Source organism: Aedes aegypti, chromosome 2 (assembly GCF_002204515.2).
Source record: "Aedes aegypti strain LVP_AGWG chromosome 2, AaegL5.0 Primary Assembly, whole genome shotgun sequence".
NCBI lineage: Eukaryota > Metazoa > Arthropoda > Insecta > Diptera > Culicidae > Aedes > Aedes aegypti.
This window is the reverse complement of record NC_035108.1, coordinates 94,278,380-94,300,987: the sequence shown is the minus strand read 5'-3', so window position 1 is coordinate 94,300,987 and position 22,608 is coordinate 94,278,380. Positions and strand designations below refer to the sequence as shown.

At 42.2% G+C, this 22,608-nt stretch overlaps 1 protein-coding gene across 2 annotated transcripts in view; it reads right to left on the bottom strand.

The window, feature by feature from the left end:
- The window catches only part of LOC5577573, a 1,170,395-nt gene that overhangs the window by 353,181 nt on the left and 794,606 nt on the right, over positions 1 to 22,608 (bottom strand). For both annotated transcript variants that reach the window (XM_021841556.1, XM_021841555.1), the window contains exons 5-6: positions 909 to 2,356; positions 299 to 848 (exon numbers count right to left, since the gene is read on the bottom strand). In XM_021841556.1, the coding sequence (XP_021697248.1) occupies positions 299 to 848; positions 909 to 2,356 (1,998 nt within the window). The remainder of the gene's footprint in view (positions 1 to 298; positions 849 to 908; positions 2,357 to 22,608) is intronic.

The following is a 22,608-nucleotide window of genomic DNA, read 5'->3' as shown; positions in this document are numbered from 1 at the left end:
CGACTTCGAGACTCATTCTGTTACACAGCTAGAACATACATGAAGATATTGTTGCGTTAGAATCAGGCAAAAATTGTTAATTAGGAATCGACATCTAGAGACATCTAGGAACATCAATCGAGACTTGGCATGAGCAGAGACACATGGTATGAGAGAAAAAGTGGGCGTGGCTGATTGGTTGCAGGGAACGACGAACGAAATGATGCATGATTGTGTTGGTGAGATGGTGTTCGATGAGGAATACAGCAAGCAGTCACAAAAGCTTAGATTGCGTTATCGAAGAATCTGGGTCACTCACCTGGATCGTCGAATTTTGTAGTCGCCTGCAACGACATTCGGGCGAACCGCTGGACCTCGGAGTTGACTTCTGCGGAAGGACGATCCATGAGCTTCGTCTCCGCTGTAGCTAGAACTAGATGAACTTCGGCTAGAGGTGCGCATGTAGGCCTCGTCGTAGCGTCTCTCCAGAGTACTGCTGCGGGAACCGGAGCTCTGTCGGGACACCAGCGACGACTGCGAACTGTTCATGTCTCCTTTGGTGCGGGGTTTGCTGCGGTCGTCCGGGGTTCGGGAACGTTTCTCCGGTGTGAGCGAACGCTGCTTTTTCAGATTCCGCATGCTACCATACTCATCGTTGTCGTACAGCCGCTCAGGAGTTAACGAGCGCTGCGGTTTCAGGGCACTGTGGGCGGTGAGAGTGTTACCAGAACCAGAACTTCCGAACAATCCAGCACGACCCTTCATCTGGTTCATGTAGGAGGTGGACGACTTATAGCTGAGCGCCAGCGAAGAGGATTGGTCGTCGCTCACGTTTTCCTCGTCATCTTCGACTCCGTCGTTCGAGTAATCTACGAAGATAGAGAAAAGACATGAGTTTCAGAAATGAAACAAACTCATTCCAAACTTACCAGATCGGGCACCACTATCACAGGAATTGAGCCGGTTGTTGCCGACAGAATCGGACCGGAAACCGTAGGAAGGTAACCCGGGCGTAGAATTGGCCTTGGTGGTGAACTGTGACCGTCGAGAGCGCTGTCCCGCGGCTGCTATGCTGGAAGACATCATCTGTGCGTCGAACGATTTGTTCTTGTCGCCGAATCGCTTTAGAGATTCGTAGCCGGAGCTGGTCACACTGCTTCCGGGTATGGCTTTCGGGAAAATTGGTGACTTATCACTGGTTATGAGCTGAGGATTGGAGTTGGGTTTCTCCTTCTTCGTAAGGTAGTTGGGAGAATTCCCAGTGAGCGTGGAGAAAGCCGGAGTTGGTGATTTGTTACGACGGATGAAGGGTTGATCCGTGGTTTTCGGCATAGGTGATATGAGGCTAGTATCGAAGTCGAAGCTTTTCGAGAAGTTGCCTAGATAGGATTGGTTCTGGGTGCGATGCTGCGACGTGGCTATGGGAGTAGTGTATCGTCGGTTATCGTACTCGAAGCTTCTCGAGAAAACCATGCCTTTGGGGTTCCGGTTTTCGTTGTCCACCACAGAGAGGAATATCCGAGTTCCGGGTTTGATATCACTAAGGCGGGTCTTCTGAGTCGAGTCTTGGAAGGCAGGTGGTGGCGACAGGATCGGCGTCACTGGAGGTGGCGAGTTGTCCGCCAAGTTCCTTTTGATTGGAAGACATATTGGACGGCCTCCGGATGATAGCTGAGGATCTATTTTCAAGATTGTCACATTGTCCTGTCGTTGAACCTTCTGAACCTGACTCCGCCGTGCTTCGTTGCGATTGATCAGATCTTCCAGCTTGCTTCCCTTGCCATACCGATTCTCATTGTACTCGACGTATTTTCGAGATGTCCTAGGGCCAGCCAGCTCCGATTGGAACGACTTTGCCCGAACGTTACGATCGCCTGGATATTGCGGCGGCTGGCTGACCTGCACCCAGCCGGACTTGTTGAGGAATATTTCATTCTTTTTCAGGTTTTCACCGAACAAATAGGTCGGTTTGTCGTTCGAGTTGCGGTAGTGCATCTCCTGTTCTGCCGCTGAGTCCGCTTTCAAAAGATCAAGATTCGCTGTGTGCTCGCTGCTGTTGGATCGTTTCACTAGTGCCGGAGAGGCCTGGGCGTCATCCCAAGCCGTATCGTTACCGTCGGTGGCCGTCAGAAAACTGTTGTCCGACGAGGTTGGATCCTGTTTCACAGGGATCTCTGGCAGCGGGAAATCAATGATATCACATTCATCGTTGCCAATTAGTCTACCGTCGTCTTGTTCGTCGGTTGGCTTGCTACGGGGATGGTTTGGGTCGGCGAAATCTACAGCTTCGTCGGGTCTATTAGGGCTAATATTGGCTTCCTTCGACTTGGAGTGCGACGGGGATACTTCTGATGCCTGTGCAACGTTTTTATCTTGACTGAAAGTAAAGAAAAGGAAAAGGCAGTTATTAGCGGTGATTTGCAGTCAATTAATGATTACTGTTCCATGTTGATAATTCAATAAATTCCTCGCGGAATTCCTAGTAGAGTATATGGTGAATGTTTTAATAAATTGCTAACTAGGACTCTTTGTAAGTAAGTGCAGATCGTTTTTTTTTTTGTACGAACTACTCAAGTTTGATTTGGTGTCTTTTCTAAACTTCTTGATTTTGGCATGGTGAATAAGTGCGGTAAGGATACCACATCGTTCCGACGTAATCTCACACTCTTATTCAGGGATTGAATCCTGAGAAAATTGACAGAATTTCTCACTTATCACTCTCAGCTACTATCATAATATGCAGCGCATTATGAGAGACTGTTTATCGTATACTGCTACCACTTTGATCAAATCGGGGGATACTAGTGCATGATAAATCCCCACTTAACAAGCTCCTAACCTGGGGGACATTATTGCTATCGGAAGTTCGGGAATTATAATAAATATATTTATCGTGCCAGTAAAGTAAAACACCTATCCCCAACGGTAAACAAGCGAGAAAAATGAATTTTATCATTGTTCTATCTTTGGGGCTCTCGTTCGCTGCTTCTATTTATCAAACTTGTTACAACTTGCAATAAATTGTGGATTGTAGACCTCAACGGACTTGATGTTTTTCTTCGCTTGCTTTGATTGTGTTCCAAATCAAATGAGGGCGAATTCTGCAATGCGTGCTCTTATTTGCAATCCCATCCTCAAAGTGGGTGCAATGAGAACAAATATTTCTTATATTTCTGAAAGATTTCTTATAAAAGTTGTAGTTATAAAGAAATTTCTTGAGGAATTGCCAAAGAAATTCAAAGTATATTCCTGGAGTTTTTTTTTAATAAATTCTTGCACAGATTTTGGATTCACATGGATAAATTATAACGAAACGAATTTGTAAGAATCAAGAAGAGCTAGATATAGTTTTATTCCCGTTTTTTTATGAAGAAACATAAAAAAATCAATAGGAAATTATTAGGGATACTGACATAAAAAATTCTCTATAATTTCAATAATAAACTCCTAATTGAAAATCATTAAAAACTTAATGTGATTCCTTTGAAGGATTAGATTTATTCTGAAATTTACTCTGAATTAGGTGGAATTTACTCTGGTATTCTCTCTGAAGGAGTGGATTAGAAAATATAAAAAAATCTACTTTTTGTCAGAAACTGACAAATGAAGAAAAAAACAAAATTTCCGAAGCAGTACAAAATTTTCGGAAATTCCACTCACAATTGGTCGGTGGTCAGACAGACTGGACCAAGTATGTTAAAAAAATAAATTCCCATTATTCCAGAGACCATCCGGATACCAGAAATTACGACAAAAGCTAGCGCCTGCAGCTTGGTGGAAAGCTTTTAATATTTCCATATTGTTTGATTTTTCTATGATCACCGACCATCGTATTGATCACAGGACGAAATCAACAATTGGGATCACTATCTACTGTTCGGGAATCAATGAAATATTAAATTACGGTTTTTTGTGTTCATAGTCGTATACTCGCAATATATAACTGCAAAAATAATGGTACCTAGATAAAAAAATATTTCATCTACTAAAAACAATCAAACTTTATCCCAAGTCTACACTTATGTCACACGCAATGATCTTCAATATCATAAACATCGCTATGGATACGATGGAAACTTTGGTAGGGCAGAATACACAAACATATCGACTAACCTGCGGACTTGCCAGCTCTCAATTCTCACCTCCTCTCGGTTTACCTCTCCCCGCATCCAGTGACTGCTTGAATTGATATACCTCCCTTCAAGAGACCTTGTATATTGTATGAGAATGATGCTTCAGCGCAATAAGTTGCAGTAGAAAACAATGCCCTTATTACCTATTAGCAGTTGGTCGAAGGAAAATCAGCATTGCAGATTTTGAAACATCCTCTGCTGGTATATGGTCTATAGACGAATATTTCGACATAGATTTTTCATAAGGGCTTATCTGCATTCATCGATTTCTATTCATTGTTGCTTTCTTCCTATTTTGCAGAAAACTGATTCACTTTTCTAAACATGTTTTCATACTACAGGATAAATAAACAGTAAATGATGCTTCATGAACAAGGTATATTAATTTTTTTTAAACTTGGTGAAGTTATTAGCAAAAGAGAGGATCGATGAAAAGAAATCGCTAATGTTAGTTAAACCCTTATGAAGGGACAGTTTCAATTTGTGATTTTTCAGCTTAGGAACGGAACCGCCATCCCATTTGAACTTTTCTAGGACTTCACTTTTATTCGTGAACTTTGAAAACAAAAGAAATGCTTCTCCAATAATTAACGTGCCCCTCGGCGTGTTTTTCGAATAACACTACCAACACAGCCAAAAGGAAGGAGGTTTCAAGCGTCCTAATACTGTTTGGCGATCAAGCCGGTTCTATCGATCGGTGGCTTATATTATGGTGGTTCTATGGGCATGAGGCGTGGACTATGCTCGATGAGGACTTGCAAGCTCTTGGGGTTTTCGAACGCCGAGTGCTAAGGACGATCTTCGGCGGCGTACAGGAGAACGGCGTGTGGCGGCGAAGGATGAACCACGAGCTCGCTCAACTCTACGGCGAACCCATCATCGTGAAGGTAGCTAAAGCTGGAAGGACACGCTGGGCAGGGCATGTTGCAAGAATGCCGGACAACAACCCTGTAAAGATGGTGTTCGCTACGAATCCGGTCGGAACAAGAAGGCGTGGGGCGCAGCGAGATAGGTGGATTGACCAGGTGCACCAGGACCTGGAGAGCATGGGTCACAGTCTAGGATGGAGAGAAGCGGCCATGAACCGAGTGAATTGGCGAATAAATGTTGGCGAGGCTTTATCAAGATAATTGATGTAAAGCCAAATAAGTAAGTAAGTAAGTAAGTACCGTAATCCGGGGTATCATTGATCAGCGGGGTAACATTGATCGGAATGACTCATCTCATCAAAAGTTCGTATTTTCATTTATTGATGAAACATTTCCAAATCATGAATGGTGCTTCTCTTTCTTATATTTATGAGCTAATGAAAGTTAATATTTTTGCGAAAATTGCGTTGACCTTATGCGTAACTTTGTCGACTTTTCGAAATAATGATTTTAATTGTTAAGGATGACACTACCGAAGATTCATGTCTCACATAAGTTCTGCAAACGATATAAGCAAGGAAAATGTGGTTCTTACTAAAAATGACATTGCTGAAAACGATTCCGTTGTCAAATTTTTATAAGTATGCTCAATTAGGCAACATTACCGAATTACTGTTAAGAATGTAAAATTCCCTTAGGAAATTGCCTACCTTTAGGCGTATTCCGTGATTCAAGGTGTTTTTAATTTTAAAATAACTCAAAAAGTAAATGACTTGTAAGCGATTGGCCTTCATATTCGGCTTCAGGGGCCATGATTTAGGTAAGTAACGACATTTCAAGTATTACCGAACGTTGCTTACATAGGTGATCAATGTTACCCCATATCAGCTAAATAAAAAAATCGCCTTAAACATTTTTTTTAACATGCTTAAATCTTTCAATAAACAAAGTACAGTATATAGTCTCGAGCTATGGGTGGCAGTACTTGTTTTAAAAATAAAAAAATGCAACATTTGCATTTTCAAACGAAATATTAAAGAAACATTCAAAAAAATTATCAATGTTACCCCGGATTACGGTATATTATATTATGGCGCCGAGCCGTTCCCATAGGGAACGTTAGCCACAAGGAAGGACGATTCAAGTAATACTGTTTCATATGGTATGCGCTCTTTAACATCTAATCCAATTTCTCTCGCCGTTTTTTACGGTACCTATCCATTTAGTATTCATTGTTTTCTTCTCTATGCTCCCTCTTACTTCGAGCAAAATAGACCGATATGCCGGTAAACAAGATAAATATAATTATCACGGTCAATACCTTTGTATGTAAAAAGCAAATTGTGAAAGTTTCATTAAGATTTGAACATGTTTCAGTCCTCTGGATTTCATTTTTTGAATATTCGTATGAAAAACGAGTTTGAAAACTTCACCGCCCATTTTTTCAATGCCTACTTTTTACAGGTGGGACTGACTTGCGATTCACGGCAGCATAGATTTCCTAAAAAGTTTGCTTATTGTACCTCGCAGCTTTCTTTGATATATAATTACAGTGTTTTTACCGTATGCGGACGGGGGTATTGTTTTTAGTTTTATTGATATGCTAGAGGCTTAAAGCCCTATGCACAATGTGAGCGGCAGCGCGGTACAACGGCAAAACGGCAAGCCCATCTTGAGCTACACTCTACTTGTCAAGTCAATGTTGAAAAGGATTTAGTCAACATGGGATTGATAAGTAAAGTGTAGATCAAGATGGGCATGCCGTTTTGCCGTTGTACCGCGTTGCCGTGCACATTGTGCTTGGGGCCTAAGTCTTCCTACAGAATTACGCGAAACGAGCCTTTGTTATGAATTATTCATCCCCATATCCCTGCAGATTTCAGCAGGACCTCTCGCCGATACAGAGGAGTAACTAGATAATAAGAGATGCTAAAAGTAAAGATGCTTTCAGGTTGTTGCCCTGTTCTCAATGGCCACCAAACCCGACAAAAACCCAATACGTACCCGATAATTTTGTAAGTTTCAAACCCGACTCAAACTCGAACCCGAAAAATGTCAAATTTTCAAATCCGATCCCGACGTTCTCTACTACTTATTTTGCAGTGGTCAAGAAATGCAACACCGACTCATCCAGCTTTCCTTCATTGGCCTGCATTTCGATAAGGCAGGCTCAATTCATTTGTATATACAGTATCGGACATATAAAATGCACTAAATCCATTTTCACATAGAAAATGATTGAGCTCAGATAGCTATATCTCCGTAGTTTCTCTAGCAATTCCTTTATTTTTTCCTGTGACGAACTACGAATTACCTTTGTTAAATACCGAATAAATAAAAATGAATCTGTAATACTTTACCCTAGCTTAAAACTAACTTAAAATCAAACATAACGGTAAAAAGCTTCAAATTGTATAGAAAGTTATTTTACGGTTGCGAACCCCTGTACAGTGTTGTAGTAATTTGTGTTTATGTATATTGTTTGTACTTCGCGTTTTTCTGTCATGCCCCGTTCTGTCAACCAAGTCACATAACAGAATTAGTGAAAACAAGAGACAGAACGGGCGCATAAAGTTGGATCTATTCCAATGTGGAAAAATCACCAAAGTTGTAAGTGTTTTGTATGTTTTATTTATATAAAAATGCCTAATAAATTTTTTACAGCTTTATAGCATGCGGCAAATAAGTGTTTGCTTTTGCCCGGCTGAAAGATCGGTGCCCGAACTAGTCCTGTTTTCAACACTATAAAGAACTTCGACGTTCCTATTCATCTACCTGACGGCAGCCTCATACAACCAGATTCGATAGAGCGGAGAATGGTGACAGCACCAGCAAAACGTCAGCATCGATATAAAGCGTCTTTTGGAAACCGGACGACGCGAGACTAAAAGCAACTGACCGTTATACAAGCCAAATTTGCATCGTAGGGTCAAACGCGTACCAGTCGTAAAGCATGTCCCAAAGTTTCTGTACGAAGAGCACCATTTTGATGAGTTCGATTGTTTATTTGCTACATGTTGCAGTTCACCCAAAATTCTCACGTAGGTTCATCGATTGTTGATGATGAGAGGTAGTAAAACTTCATCATTCACGAAGTGTTACGGGGGGGGAGTGTTATGTGAGAATACGGTTGCGAACCCCTGTGCAGTGTTGGAGTAATTTGTGTTTATGTGTATTGTTTGTACTTCGCGTTTTTCTGTCATGCCCCGTTCTGTCAACAAGAGACAGAACGGGCGCATAAAGTTGGATCTATTCCAATGTGGAAAAATCACCGAAGTTGTATGTAAGTGTTTTGTATGTTTTATTTATATAAAAATGCCTAATAATTTTTTTACAGCTTTATAGCATGCGGCAAATAAGTGTTTGCTTTAGCCCGGCTGAAAGATCGGTGCCCAAACTAGTCCTGTTTTCAACACCTTGAATTAATTGAATATATTGTAACAATGCCTTATATATCACACTATATGCTATGATAATACTAATTTACACTCTGCAACTTTTGAATCAATAATTTACATACATATTTTTCAATAGTTATCGATTTTTAATGTGTTGTTCAGATAGGGTAATGTGTTTTTTAGTTGACATCTACACAGATAACACTGAATCAACAATTTCACGCCACAATACTCGGTTCGTGGCCGCATCTCTCCATCCTCGGATCTGCCCCACGCTCGCCAAATCGATACGCACTTGATCCGCCCACCTAGCTCGCTGCGCTCCACGCCTTCTTGTACCAACCGGATCCGAAGCGAACACCATCTTTGCAGGGTTGCTGTCCGGCATTCTTGCAACATGCCCTGCCCATCGTATCCTTCCAGCTTTGGCCACCTTCTGGATACTGGGTTCGCCGTAGAGTTGGGCGAGCTCGTGGTTCATCCTTCGCCGCCACACACCGTTTTCCTGCACACCGCCGAAGATCGTCCTAAGCACCCGACGTTCGAAGACTCCAAGTGCTTGCAGGTCCTCCTCGAGCATCGTCCACGTTTCATGCCCGTAGAGGACTACCGGCCTTATGAGCGTTTTGTACATGGTACATTTGGTGCGGGCGTGAATCTTTTTTGACCGCAGCTTCTTCTGGAGGCCATAGTAGGCCCGACTTCCACTGATGATGCGCCTCCGTATTTCACGGCTAACGTTATTGTCAGCCGTCATCAAGGATCCAAGGTAGACGAGCTCGTCGACCACCTCGAACGTATCCCCGTCTATCGTAACACTGCTACCTAGGCGAGCCCTGTCGCGCTCGGCCCCACCAGCCAGCATGTACTTTGTCTTGGCCGCATTCACCACCAGTCCAACTTTTGCTGCCTCGCGTTTCAGGCGGGTGTACAGGTCTGCCACCTTTTCAAATGTTCGGCCGACGATGTCCATATCATCCGCGAAGCAAACAAATTGACTGGATCTCGTAAAAATCGTACCCCGGCTGTTAAGCCCGGCTCTCCGCATAACACCTTCTAGCGCAATATTGAACAACAGGCACGAAAGTCCATCACCTTGTCGTAGTCCCCGGTGGGATCCAAACGAACTGGAGTGTTCGCCTGAAACCTTCACACAATTTTGCACACCTTCCATCGTCGCTCTTATCAGTCTCGTGAGCTTCCCGGGAAAGCTGTTCTCGTCCATGATTTTCCATAGCTCTACGCGGTGAATACTGTCGTATGCCGCCTTGAAATCGATGAAAAGGTGATGCGTTGGGACCTGGTATTCACGACATTTTTGGAGGATTTGCCGTACAGTAAAGATCTGGTCCGTTGTCGATCGGCCGTCAACGAAGCCGGCTTGATAACTTCCCACGAACTCGTTTATTACGGGTGACAAACGACGGAAGATGATCTGGGATAATACTTTGTAGGCCGCATTTAGAATGGTGATCTCTCGAAAGTTCTCACAGTCTAACTTGTCGCCTTTCTTGTAGATGGGGCAGATTACCCCTTCCTTCCACTCCTCCGGTAGCTGTTCTGTTTCCCAGATTGTGCCTATCAGCCGGTGCAGACAAATGGCCAGCCTTTCCGGACCCATCTTTATGAGTTCAGCTCCGATACCATCCTTACCAGCAGCTTTATTGTTCTTGAGCTGGTGAATGGCATCCTTAACCTCCCTCAAAGTGGGGGCTGGTTGGTTTCCATCTTCCGCAGTACTGACGAAGGCATTTCCTCCGTTGTCCCGTCCTTCATTGCCTGTGCTCTCAGCACCATTCAGGTGCTCGTCGAAGTGCTGCTTCCACCTTTCGATCACCTCACGCTCGTCCGTCAGAATGCTCCCATCCTTATCCCTGCACATCTCGGCTCGCGGCACGAAGCCGTTGCGGGATGCGTTGAGCTTCTGATAGAACCTACGCGTTTCCTGAGACCGGCACATCTGTTCCATCTCCTCGCACTCCGTCTCCTCCAGGCGGCGTTTTTTCTCCCGAAAGAGGCGGGTCTGCTGTTGCCGTTTCCGTTTATAGCGTTCCACGTTCTGCCGGGTCCCTTGCTGCAGCATGACCGCCCGCGCTGCATTCTTCTCCTTCAAAACCTCCTGGCACTCCTCGTCGAACCAATCGTTCCGTCGACTCCGTCCCACGTACCCGACGTTGCTCTCAGCTGCATCGTTGATGGCTGCTTTTACTGTTCTCCAGCAGTCCTCAAGAGGGGCTTCGTCCAGCTCACCCTCTTCCGATAATGCAGCCTCGAGTTGCTGCGCGTATGCCGCTGCGACATCCGGTTGCTTGAGCCGCTCTAGGTCATACCGGGGCGGCCGTCGGTACCGTACGTTGTTAACGACGGAGAGTTTTGGGCGCAGTTTGACCATCACCAGATAGTGGTCAGAGTCGATGTTAGCGCCACGATAGGTCCTGACGTCGATAATGTCGGAGAAGTGCCGACCATCAATCAGAACGTGGTCGATTTGCGATTCTGTCTGCTGTGGTGATCTCCAGGTGTATCGGTACGGAAGGCTGTGCTGGAAGTAGGTGCTACGAATGGCTATATTCTTGGAGGCGGCAAAATCAATTAGTCGTAGGCCGTTTTCGTTCGTCAGCCGGTGGGCGCTGAACTTTCCAATCGTCGGTCTGAATTCCTCCTCCTGGCCAACCTGAGCGTTTAGATCTCCTATGATGATTTTGACGTCGTGGCTTGGGCAACTGTCGTACTCGCGTTCAAGCTGCGCGTAAAAAGCGTCTTTATCATCATCAGTGCTTCCGGAGTGAGGGCTGTGCACGTTTATTATGCTGAAGTTGAAGAACCGGCCTTTGATCCTCAACTTGCACATTCTCTCATTGATCGGCCACCACCCGATCACGCGCCTCTGCATATCACCTATAATAACTATAAAAGCTGTTCCCAGCTCATGTGTATTGCCGTAGCTCTGGTAGATGGTATGGTTACCTCTAAACGTTCGCACCATTGATCCCTTCCAACACACTTCCTGCAACGCTACGATGCCAAATCCACGGTCCTTCAGCACGTCGGCGAGTATGCGTGTGCTCCCGATGAAGTTGAGAGATTTACAGTTCCACGTACCGAGCTTCCAATCGCTAGTCCCTTACGTCGCTGTGGTCTTCGCCGATTGTCCCGGTTCGTATTCTCTCGTTGATTATTCGTTGCTTGATTTTTTACGGCTGGCTTGCAGGGCCTGACACCAACCCCCTAGATTTCCGGAGGACATTCCCCCTAAATGTTCGGAGGACCATAGTGCGCAGTTTAGCTTAGAGTCCTTCTCTGGCACTCGGACGATGATCAGCCGCCCCTGACATGGGGAACAGACGCTGTTGGGAGCCGCTCCTAACATGGAGTACAGACGCTCAAGGTTTGCAGAAGCAAAAGCAAAAGCAAACCCCCCCTTCCCTGTCAGCATACGACCAAAGTTCCCACCGGGGGTTGGTTACCCGATCTTCCCTAAGGTTACTCGTACCCCGGCCAGTACCGCGAGGAGGTAGGGATAGGAGTTACTGGGCAAGAGGCTAAGGACCGCACAGAGGGGTCTATTTTATTCCTTCAGGTACGCGAGGTACCAATGGTACGCCATGCCCAGCCATTTACCAACCGTAAATCGCTGGGCATGTGTTAGTATCCATCGTATTAAGCATTGATCAGTGAGAGCTGCAATTTTCCCAGTATTGCAGTGAATGATGCTGATACAAACCGATGCCAAACAATTCTTTCTCAAAACGGCTTTAGCATTGTACAATAACATTTTGATAAATCTTGATCTGTTTTTGGAAATAATGCAAAGAAAATGCATCTTATCGTATTCTCAATCCGTCGTATCATTTTCAACTCCGTCGCAATCAGTTTCCAGATTCGTCCCACAACTTACGGCTCACTGTGATGTATTGAGTGGTTAAAACACAATATATCAACGCTATAATAAAATGTTTTACTAGAATATATAGATCTACGGGTATCTCCCTCCATTCCTTCAGCATGATGAAATATACTAATTTCCTTTAAAATTCATTGTTTGTCATCAAAATTCAGCCCAAACATATGAACACAATTCCTTTTGACCGTACAATTATGACATTTGCTCACAGTACAGTGAAAACAACACAATCAAAGGAACCGTATTTTTACGTCGAACGTCGCGCACACATTGATGCGCACAAGCTTTTTTTTTTCTCAGTACGACGGATTGAACTTTGTTTACATTCTCAATTATACGCGGCGGTTGAGGAAATTTCGTAAAGTTTGGTGATTAATTGAAGTTTTACGGCGTGTGATTGGAATGATATCCTTCAGTGAAGAAGTACGAAGGTTTTCCATAGTGAAAATAAGTGCCCGGCGAAGTAAGTCACCCACGGGGGCGGGAAGAAATTTGTGTTGGAAAGTGGTGTGACTGACGTCGATCGCAAAGCATTTCTCTCAAATCGTGTTCGTCTATGCGATTTCGGTGAAAAAGTGAAAAGCGGATAATTGAACTGAAGTTATTTAACGAAATACAGTAGTTTCATTGCATTTTTGGTGTACAGGTGGACGAATCACGAAAGCTTTCACAAAATTACATTCGGAAAATGAATCTATGTTGCAGGTGAGTTGGAATACCCACCGTAGTGGAACATTTTAAGTTTGATACGACGAATAGTAGCTCTTACGACGAAGTAGAACGAAACCCTATAGCTACATATCTGAGGTTCAGGGTTGGTAACCATCGAATTCGTCACTGACCGATGACGAAAAATTGAAAAAAATATTCAGTGCGTAAAAGATCGTCATTTTCTTTGTCTTCAATGACTGACAAGGAGACCACGACGAAACATGCCGCAAAAAGTCCACAAGTAATATTTTTCGTCACTCTTCCCGTCACCCCTCCGCACTGAACCAACATAAGCTTCTAATCGTCACCGAGCGCACAATTGCAGATAAAGAGAGTCTGAGCTACGTACTACTAGTCAACAACGTGTCTTGTGTTAGCAATTTGGCAAGCACATCTGCAAGAGGTCTTGTAGCCTTGCCGGTAGGCGCGTGTTAATAATAAATTAAAGGTTTTTTGTTCAACTCCGAAAGCGCGCAGATTTTTTTTGCTAGTTCCTTTTTTGGTCGGCCTTTCAATTGGCACCGATTAGTTGTCTGTCTTTCCATTCAAGCTGAACATGTTCAACGAAAACACATACAGAGAGAAACGGCAAAGATTTTTCGTCGTGACGAGGTGCTTGGTTGCTGGTAGTTGGGCGTCTAAGTTTGCGCTGAGCTGAGGTAGTGACGAAAACTTTTTATTTTTCGTCACCGTCACTGATAGTCTGTCGAATCCGGCGACTAATAACCACCCTGCTGAGGTTAACCATTTGTATGGAAAACGGCTTTGGTGCATGTTATATGCCCGATACTCTATGTATTTATCTCGTTTTTTTTGGTAGGCTTGGTTGTCATATGGACTTATTCACGGTTTTCTTTTACTGTCGATTTTATTTTTCTTTTCCGCTCTAAATGCGGGCCGTGTTTACATACCATGACATCCGGACCAACATCCAGTGAAGGAATGTTCACCGAATGAACATGAAGTGGATGAATGTGCAGCGAAATCTTTCATTTTCTGTAAACATGGCCCTCAGTAAAAGTTTTCTTCCTGCTGGAAGTTGCAGCGTGACGTCATGGTAGATTAGTTCAGAGCTGACATAGTTTGAGTTTTTACACAACTTCAATCTCGTGTACCTGCCACACGATATACGAATGCGAAAATGGCAACTTTGGCAAAGAAAGCTCTCCGTTAATAAATGTGGAAGTGCTAATAAAAACACAAACCTGAGAAGCCGGCTCTGTCCCAGTGGGTACGTTAATGCAAGAAGAAGAAGAAGAATACTTCAAAAATTGACTAAATTTCACGTTCAGAAGACCAAAGGCACGTTCCGCACCAATTGGGAGATCCTAGATATTTTAAAATAAGGATCCTATTCTTGGCACTTTTAATTCACTTCGGCAGTGTGTGTGTTTTTTTTTAAGCTACAAAGCTCTTATTTGGCCACAATATGCGTCGTATTGAAGCGCTTTTTATTGCAAAGTTTCATTCAATTCGGCCGAGAAAACCGCCATGCTAAAGTGGCGTCCCCAAGTAGTTATCCTTACCATCGAAGTACAACTTGGTAAAGCACAAGTTACAACAATTCGAGGCAGCGTCCAATTCAGTGAACATAAATAATCTGTGACAGATAATGCCAAGTTAAAGTTGAACCGATTGAGTTGCAGGAAAATTAGTTCGATTTGCAGATGATGTGTCAACCTAATTGGAAATCCATTTACTCACTTACATCACTTGCGGAATTCAAAACATCTTCGCTCTCGCAATTGTCACCATCATTGATGTTTAGAGTGAAGTCATGTTATTCATTTATTTTTCAAGGATTCGATTAATTTCATGTCTATAAAGTCTTGTATATAAAAGGAAAGAGATATTTTAAATCGTCCTACCTTATTTTCCCATTTCCCACAAAAACACCACTGAAGGTACTGTTACCATTCATCAAACATCAGTTCTCATCCCATATAGAAACGGATTTTCATTTTGTTCCCGAATCAGCTGCCAAAAGACGGCGAAGGTTGCCTCACTGACAGACGGGATATGCGTTTGAATAAAACATGGACTGGTGGATTTTTTTTTCGTATACCTACTCGGTGATGGATGGAATATACCATTCACAAGCGATTCCACAGCCATCCCCATTACTGCGCCGGATGGCTGTCGTTGTCGTCGGATACAACGGACCTCCAAAGGGAAAATGGTCGACCAGCATTCATTTTCTTAACATTAAGTCCCCATTTTACTGGAAACAGCCAACTACTCAGTTAAGTGTTTTTATGAGTTCTTCCACTGTTAACTGAGAGCTTTCTTTGCTAAAATTGTCATTTTCGCATTCGTATATCGTGTGTTAGGTACGAAGAATTTCTGTCTATGCCCGAAGAAGGCAAGTAAAAGTCGATTACGAAAAAATCCTTAATCGACCGGGAATCTAACCCGGACACTTTCAGCACGGCTTCGTTTTGTAGCCGTTGGCGTTACCACTGGGCCAACGAAGGCCCACGGTGGACCAGCATTATACATGCGAAAATATGGGCTGCCGAAATGAAAGCAAACGTGTTTATAGTATTTCGTGATTCTCTCTGATGGGAAGAATCGCCTTACAATGTTTGAATTTTTAGCAGCTTATGAGCTTTTGACGGGAAATGTGCTGAGATTTGATATCTTTTGATGATGAAAATTGAAAGGTAAGTATTTATTTTGGAGACCCAGAATCCATTCTGTATAGCGTGTGGCCAAGAAGATACGTAAATACAAGCGATTTAATTTGAAGATGTTCATTAGTGCGACTTAAATTGCAAAGAAATGTTTGAAAATATGAGCTTACTTAGCTTCCTTACAATTTTTGTGATGAAAATAAAATTCTGCCAAATTTTCAGCCATATCGCTAGTGATTCAAAAGTGACCCAAAGACGATGTTGGTTTATATGGAAATTACTATGATGAAACTTAGTGAATACGGCAGAACAAATATATAAGTATAGTTAATTATCTAAAAAATTAAATTAATTTATCATGAAAGCTGGTCAAAAGAAAATATCAACTTAGTGGATAGGCAGTGCGCATCGTACCCTCGGACTGCCATTACACAAATTCTGGATTCCTGAAACTTGGAGTGAATTTCCAGAACTTAACTCAGAGCCGTCAGTGCCAAAAGTAGGGTCGTGGAACCTAACATTGCCGCATGGATGCTAAATACATGATTTGCGGAGGATACCAAAAAAAAATTACCATAAGTCTAGCTTTTGGGATTGCTCTTCGCGAAAACGAATCGTTGAGGCTCATACCAGGCAGATGACCGCCACCGTTTTCCTAGCCGGAATTCCCTGAGCAGAATGTCCAAGATTTCTCATCTTTCAGTAAACGACCACTTTTTAAATAATCATACCTACCCATCAGGTAAATAAAAATCATGCTCATTCACATGCTTTTTTATCGTCGAATAATCGTTCGAATCTTTCCTATTCCTATGCCAATATTTTTGCAGCTAATTTCAGCTTCAAATTATCTAATCACTGGTAGGGAAAGTGTACCAGTTATGGCCATAGTGGTTCCCTATTTGGCCATATGCAAAATTTGGATAACTTTTACATTTTTAATCTTTTTGAATGTTTCAACATCAAGATTTGTCCTTAATTTTACTGCTAAAACACAACACATTTTTCAAAATGTAAAAGCATACAAGATATCACGTATGGCGAAATAGGGAACCACTATGGCCATAACTGGTACACCTACCCTAATAAAACTTTTTTTCAAATTTCAACCACCCTAATATTTACGGTCATAATTTGCACCACCGTTCATCCATCACCGTTTATGACGATGTATTTTATGAACACATACCAATCATCGCAATATCGTTATCATCCACTCAATAAATTATTCTTAATCCTTACTGTGCATACGCTCTGGTTATCAAATATGCATAGCGGCTGCCGAAGACTTAAAGCTCCGCAAACGCACTTTAAGATCGCCCCCTCGCTGGCGAATATCCAATTTTCAATAACGTCCTTCCAGAAAGCTGTGGTGTGGGGGCCACCGAAATCAAACCAATCAAATAAAAAAACCACAATCTTCTTATCGTCACGTGTTGTGTCCGCTTGGGAGGCGAGAATTTCCATTCGCCCAAATAGAGCGGTTTTTCCCTGTAGGTGGGTAGGTAGTGGGACAATCGCGGCCGACGCCGCTATGATGAGACCTTGGTGGTTGGCAATCAAAACGATAGCATCTATAAAGTGGTTTAACTTTATAGTTTGGCGATTTCAGTCGGAGCTCCAATCAGGATTCGCTCTTCAGGTTTGAGGTTGGCGAGTTTCATTTGGCTTATTAAAGATAGAGCAAATTGAGCCATTTTGATAGGCAGATAATTTTCTAATTTGATGACTGATATTTATTTAATACAAGAATGCAGAAGGTGCTAATCCTATATTTCATTTTTTTTTCGACTAGATAAAAAAGTATTATAGCACATTGGTGTCAGCCAACCGTATTGTTGGTGGCCACCAACACGGATCACTCCCTCGGCATCTAGGAACGGGCTCAGTAAACGAAGAAATGATTTGTTTGATACCATCACTTGCACATTAGTGTGAGACAAAATTCAGATTGCATTAAGGTCCCACAACAACTGTGCAAAATTTCAGCTCGATCGGTGAAACTATATTTTAGCGCCAGCCGTTCAAAGTTTCTATGGGATTTACTATGGAAAAACTTACTTTGGAAAAAAAAAATCGGCATAAGGCGCCCATTGACCATTATAAAAATTCTGAACAAAGACCTCTGTAGGTATTTTTACGATGAAGAATATTGCCGAAGATCGCGAAACAATCCGACACTTGTGAAAAAAGTTATTCAATGAAAACCTATTGGCAAGGCGACGTTGATTAGCACGTAAAGGAATAACAATAATAACAATATCGGGCAAAATTTCAGAATAGTTCATGCTTAATGACTTTTTTAACAAGCATCGGATTGTTTCGCGGTCTTCGACAATGTTGTTCTCCGTAAATATACTTATCGTGTTTTGTGTTAAAAATTTTTTAGAGGTTAATTGGCGACCTCTGGCGATTTTTGTTTGCAAAAGTAAATTTTCCCATAGTAAATCTCATACAAACTATGAACGGCTGGCGCTAAAATATAGTTTCACCGATCGACCTGAAATTTTGCACAGTTGTTATAGGACCAAAATGCAATTCAAAAAGTGAACTGGAGCGAGAATTTAATTTTTTCATATAATCGTATCCCAGACTAGCACATGTCCATCAGTAGCGACGGAGCGAACGTATATACCTGGGGGGTGCGGTTTCTAACATTTTGGTCATTAAATTTGAACATAAATTTTTCCACCAGTACTAACCGTTGTTTGTTTGCTTGTATCTCAGGAAACCATTTTTGAGGTGCACACTTAAAATGCTTCACACTAAGCTTCTGCAATTTGATGAGGGCAATAAGTCCAATGAATCAGCTTAAACAGATAGTTAGTATAAATATATTTCACTAAAATTCTCAAAATATTACGCATTAAAAAGCCCAAGTGAAATGTTTCTTCGACAGTTGGTCGTTTCTGTGACACATAAAATGTATAATATTGTTTAGCGTGACGAAATAATGACCGCACACTTCTAGGCACATTCAGATCATTTTGATGAAAATTTGAGCTTGACAGCAGCCTGGCTGCTTGTTGATATCCAGTTCGCACCCCCCAGGTATATACAGGTATGGGGCTCTGCATTGTTTTGATTTTGTATAAGATTTTGACGTTTACTAATTTTATGGAAGAGTGAAAGAGAGAGGATGATTTTTGTGCAGAGCCCCATATATATCAAGGCGGGTCCAATTCTCTGGCTACAGAGTAAAATACACACACCTTGATATATATGACTTCGGACGCATCCGCAAAACAGTGTAGCTCCGGAGAGTGAAAGCCACATGCGAAGGCAAATCTTTCAATGTGAAATTTGGAGAGTTGTTCGCAAAATTGTCCCCATTTGTGCTGAAGATCAGAGGAGTCTTCATCGTCCCAATCCAACGCCAGGAGCCAAAAGTTCTGCATAAGCATTTTGCCTGACCGACGATGGGGGCAATTAGACCGAGAGGGTCGCAAAGTTGAGCGATCGTGGAGAGGATGTTTAGTTTGGTTGGTAATGCTTACTTTATTTCGACAGAAACGTCGAAGCGAAAAACGTCTGATTCGGGTTCCCAATGTATCCCGAGAGTCTTAATGTTTTCTTCGGGATGAAATTTCAGAGACGACTGAGTTCCGAGCAGCTCAGGCGGTAGACCAGCTAAAACTGAAAACGAATTAGAGCACCACTTACAGAAGCGAAATCTGCCTTTCTGTAACAAAGTGTCCAGCTCTTTGCGGAGCTCGATGGCTTCTTCGATGCTGTCGTGGCCCGAGATGAGGTCATCCAAGTAGACGATTTTTTATGACCGTACTTGCTTTGGGGAATGAGCTACCTTCATCTTCGACGAGCTGCAGCAGTGTCCAGGTGACGATGAAGGACGATGAGGCGATGTCGTAAGTGACAGTGCTAAACTTAACCCTCTAATACCCAACCCCGCCTTTAGACGGGGTACACTTTGGAATTTTGTGTATTTTTTCTTAGCTCGGAAATCAAAGTGATTTTATTTTTGGCTTAAACCTTGACTCACAACACGCATATAAAAAAAAGGTTTTTATGACTTTCGAGACTTTTTTGTATTTTTGAAAATTGTTTGAAAAATTGTATTCTTATATAACTTACAAATTCCCGGGGTTCATTTAACGTGTCATATAAAAAATCGTACCTTTTATATTTTTCTACGATCAACCTATCACAAAACAAGAGCTTGGTGGTATTCAAATAATTTCAAACCTGTTTTTCCGTTAATTGCACGGAAAATAAAAATATTTCCAGAAAAATATTAAAAAATAATATTTTTAAAAGTACCGTAAAAATTTGAATATTTATTATTGCCAAAAATCAGTAACTAGAAGAGGCTTCAAGAAAAATTAAAAAGGGTAGGGATGTTCAAAAATTATAATAATCAAAAACCAAAATTCATAGATTTGCGAATAAAAATATTTTTTTTTTTATCTTTATTAACGAGATTTTTAGCCCTGGGCTAGTTCATCTCGGGACCAACGGCTTTACTTCCCTTCCGAAGGAAGTCGTCACTATAACATTTTTGTCAGTGACTATCTCCGGGATGGGATTCGATCGCAGGTCCTCGGCGTGAGAGGCGTGCGTTCTAACCACTACACCAGGTCCGTCCCCGAATAAAACTAAATCATTGCCCAAATCGTGTATAGAACGATTTTAGATAACGAAAAATGATCGAAAATAAAAATTTGGATATAAGAGGGTTAAACGTTTGAATGGGTTCTAAGCTGGGAGGGAGAAACCAATACAAAATTTCTGTAAGTCATAGTGAGCCGAGATTCCGCTGTCACGAACTGTCACTGTGAGCCCAGATCTCAAACATTGGACTAACATGAAAAAAGCGCGTAACTGATTAAAACACATTTTCGTATTTCTTCAAAAGTGATAAAAATCGAATAAAAATCAATTCATGCACATAATGCAAGTAATGTCACGTGATCACCATTTAATCTGATTGAACATAAAGCATTGAAAAACGCATCGTTCTACTTTTTCCAATGAAAATGAATATTTAGTGCATAGAAAACTGTGGCCCTTTTTTCATGTTTGTCAGGAAAGATCGAAGGTGCACAACAAAAGGAAACTACCGATTTTCTCGAAGCCTGCCTTGATTGTTGTTGGCATACTGGAGTTATCTTGCAGTTTAAAATAACGTTGTCTTATATTTCGTGTGTAGTATCGGTGCCTCCCTCCCAGGTTCTAAGGTGTCGAAACGTCATAAAATCCTCTGGAGTAGACGATCTGATGGGTTCATTGAGACTTGGCGATACATTTTCTCGTCGTCCGCATCCAGCGTAATTGGAAATATTCGAAATCGGAGCACGAGACTGAGTAGCTGGTCCTGTACAACTGGTCCAACGAGCAAGGAGTCGTTGAGGGAATAACCGGAACTCGTTCCAGCAAACCCATCAAACACCACTCTCACTTTTGTTGTGGATCTAGACTCATGATCACCGGTTGGTGCGGGAGATAATAAACTTTCAAGTCAAACTCTTTTTCACCCTGAATCGGGACCCAGAGAGATGTATTCCCTAAGGAAAACATGGTATTGAGTCTTCATACTTTCATCCTTCGTCAATCTGTGCTCTAAGCACTCCAGCCTTTTAATTGCAGACACTTTCGATGTTCCTAACATTCGCTCATGCTCAGGTTGTTAAGGCATTCGTACAACGTATCGATTAGTCGGGTCACGAGAAACGGAGCCTCTATCCAGCCTTTTGCGAGCGTTAATGGATGCCGCAAACAGGCTCACTTTCTGGTAGGGATTAAACGATTTGACGTTTAGCTTGGGTCCGTTTAATAGAAAACGATCCAAGCCAAACCGCAAATCGACAAGTCCCTACCAGAGAGCGAGTCTGTTTGCGGCAGCCATTAGCGCTTTTAAAAACCTGGATAATAATCCTCGCATTTCTGCTCGTCAACACAATAATTCTAACCTGCAGCTCATCTAAACGTTCAAGTTGCTCGATTACGGCAGCGACCGTTTGATTGTAAAATTAAAAAACTTTAATTTTCCAACATGCATTGTTAGAATAATTCAAAGTTATCTGTAAAATCGTACACATCAGGTTAATTATCAGAACTCCAGATCTGAAAGACTTCCTGTAAGAGCTGGTGTTCCTCAAGGCGGCATTTTGGGACCAATATTATGCAATATTTCCACATCTGACTTACCTGAGTTATCACAGGGATGTCAAAAATCTTTGTTTGCGGATGACACAGGCCTCTCCGCCAAAGGACGAAGCCTGCGTGTCATCTGTAGTCGATTGCAAAAAAGTTTGGATATTTTATCTTCATACTTGCAAAACTGGAAGATTTCTCCTAATGCTTCCAAAACTCAACTAATAATATTCCCACATAAAGTATTATATTGGTCCCAAAATGCTACCTTGAGGAACACTAGCGCTTACAGGAAGTCTTTCAGACCTGGAGTTCTGAAAGTTAACCTGAAGTGTACGATTTGACAGATAACTTTGAATTATGCTAACAATGTATGTTGGAAAATATAAGTTTTTTTTTTAATTTTACGATCAAACCTTCATGCCAAACACTACAGAGCTGTCGAATGCTTTTTCTATGGCTAGAAGAGCAAGACCTGTAGAATAGCCTTCAGATTTGTTGGAATGGGTCAAATTTGTTACACGTAAAAGTTGATGAGTGGTCGAATGTCCATGGCGGAATCCGAACTGTTCATATTTTTGATGATTGCTGATGATTGAATAATAGAGTATTGAGCCTTTATGGTTTTCACGTCTTTCTAATCAGTCAACGCTGCATCCGATTTCAACAACCTAACTGAAATGTGGCTCGACGATATTTTTTTCCGTGGCAGTTTTTTTTTTGGAAACGCATACACTGTGTACTGAAATATGATCGCAATAGCTTCAATAGTCGCAAATCTCGCGATGGAGGTGTACTGATCGCTTCGTCGATCTATCTTCCGTCGCTACGGACCTTGAACATCATAGGGCAAGGCGATTTGAATTCTGT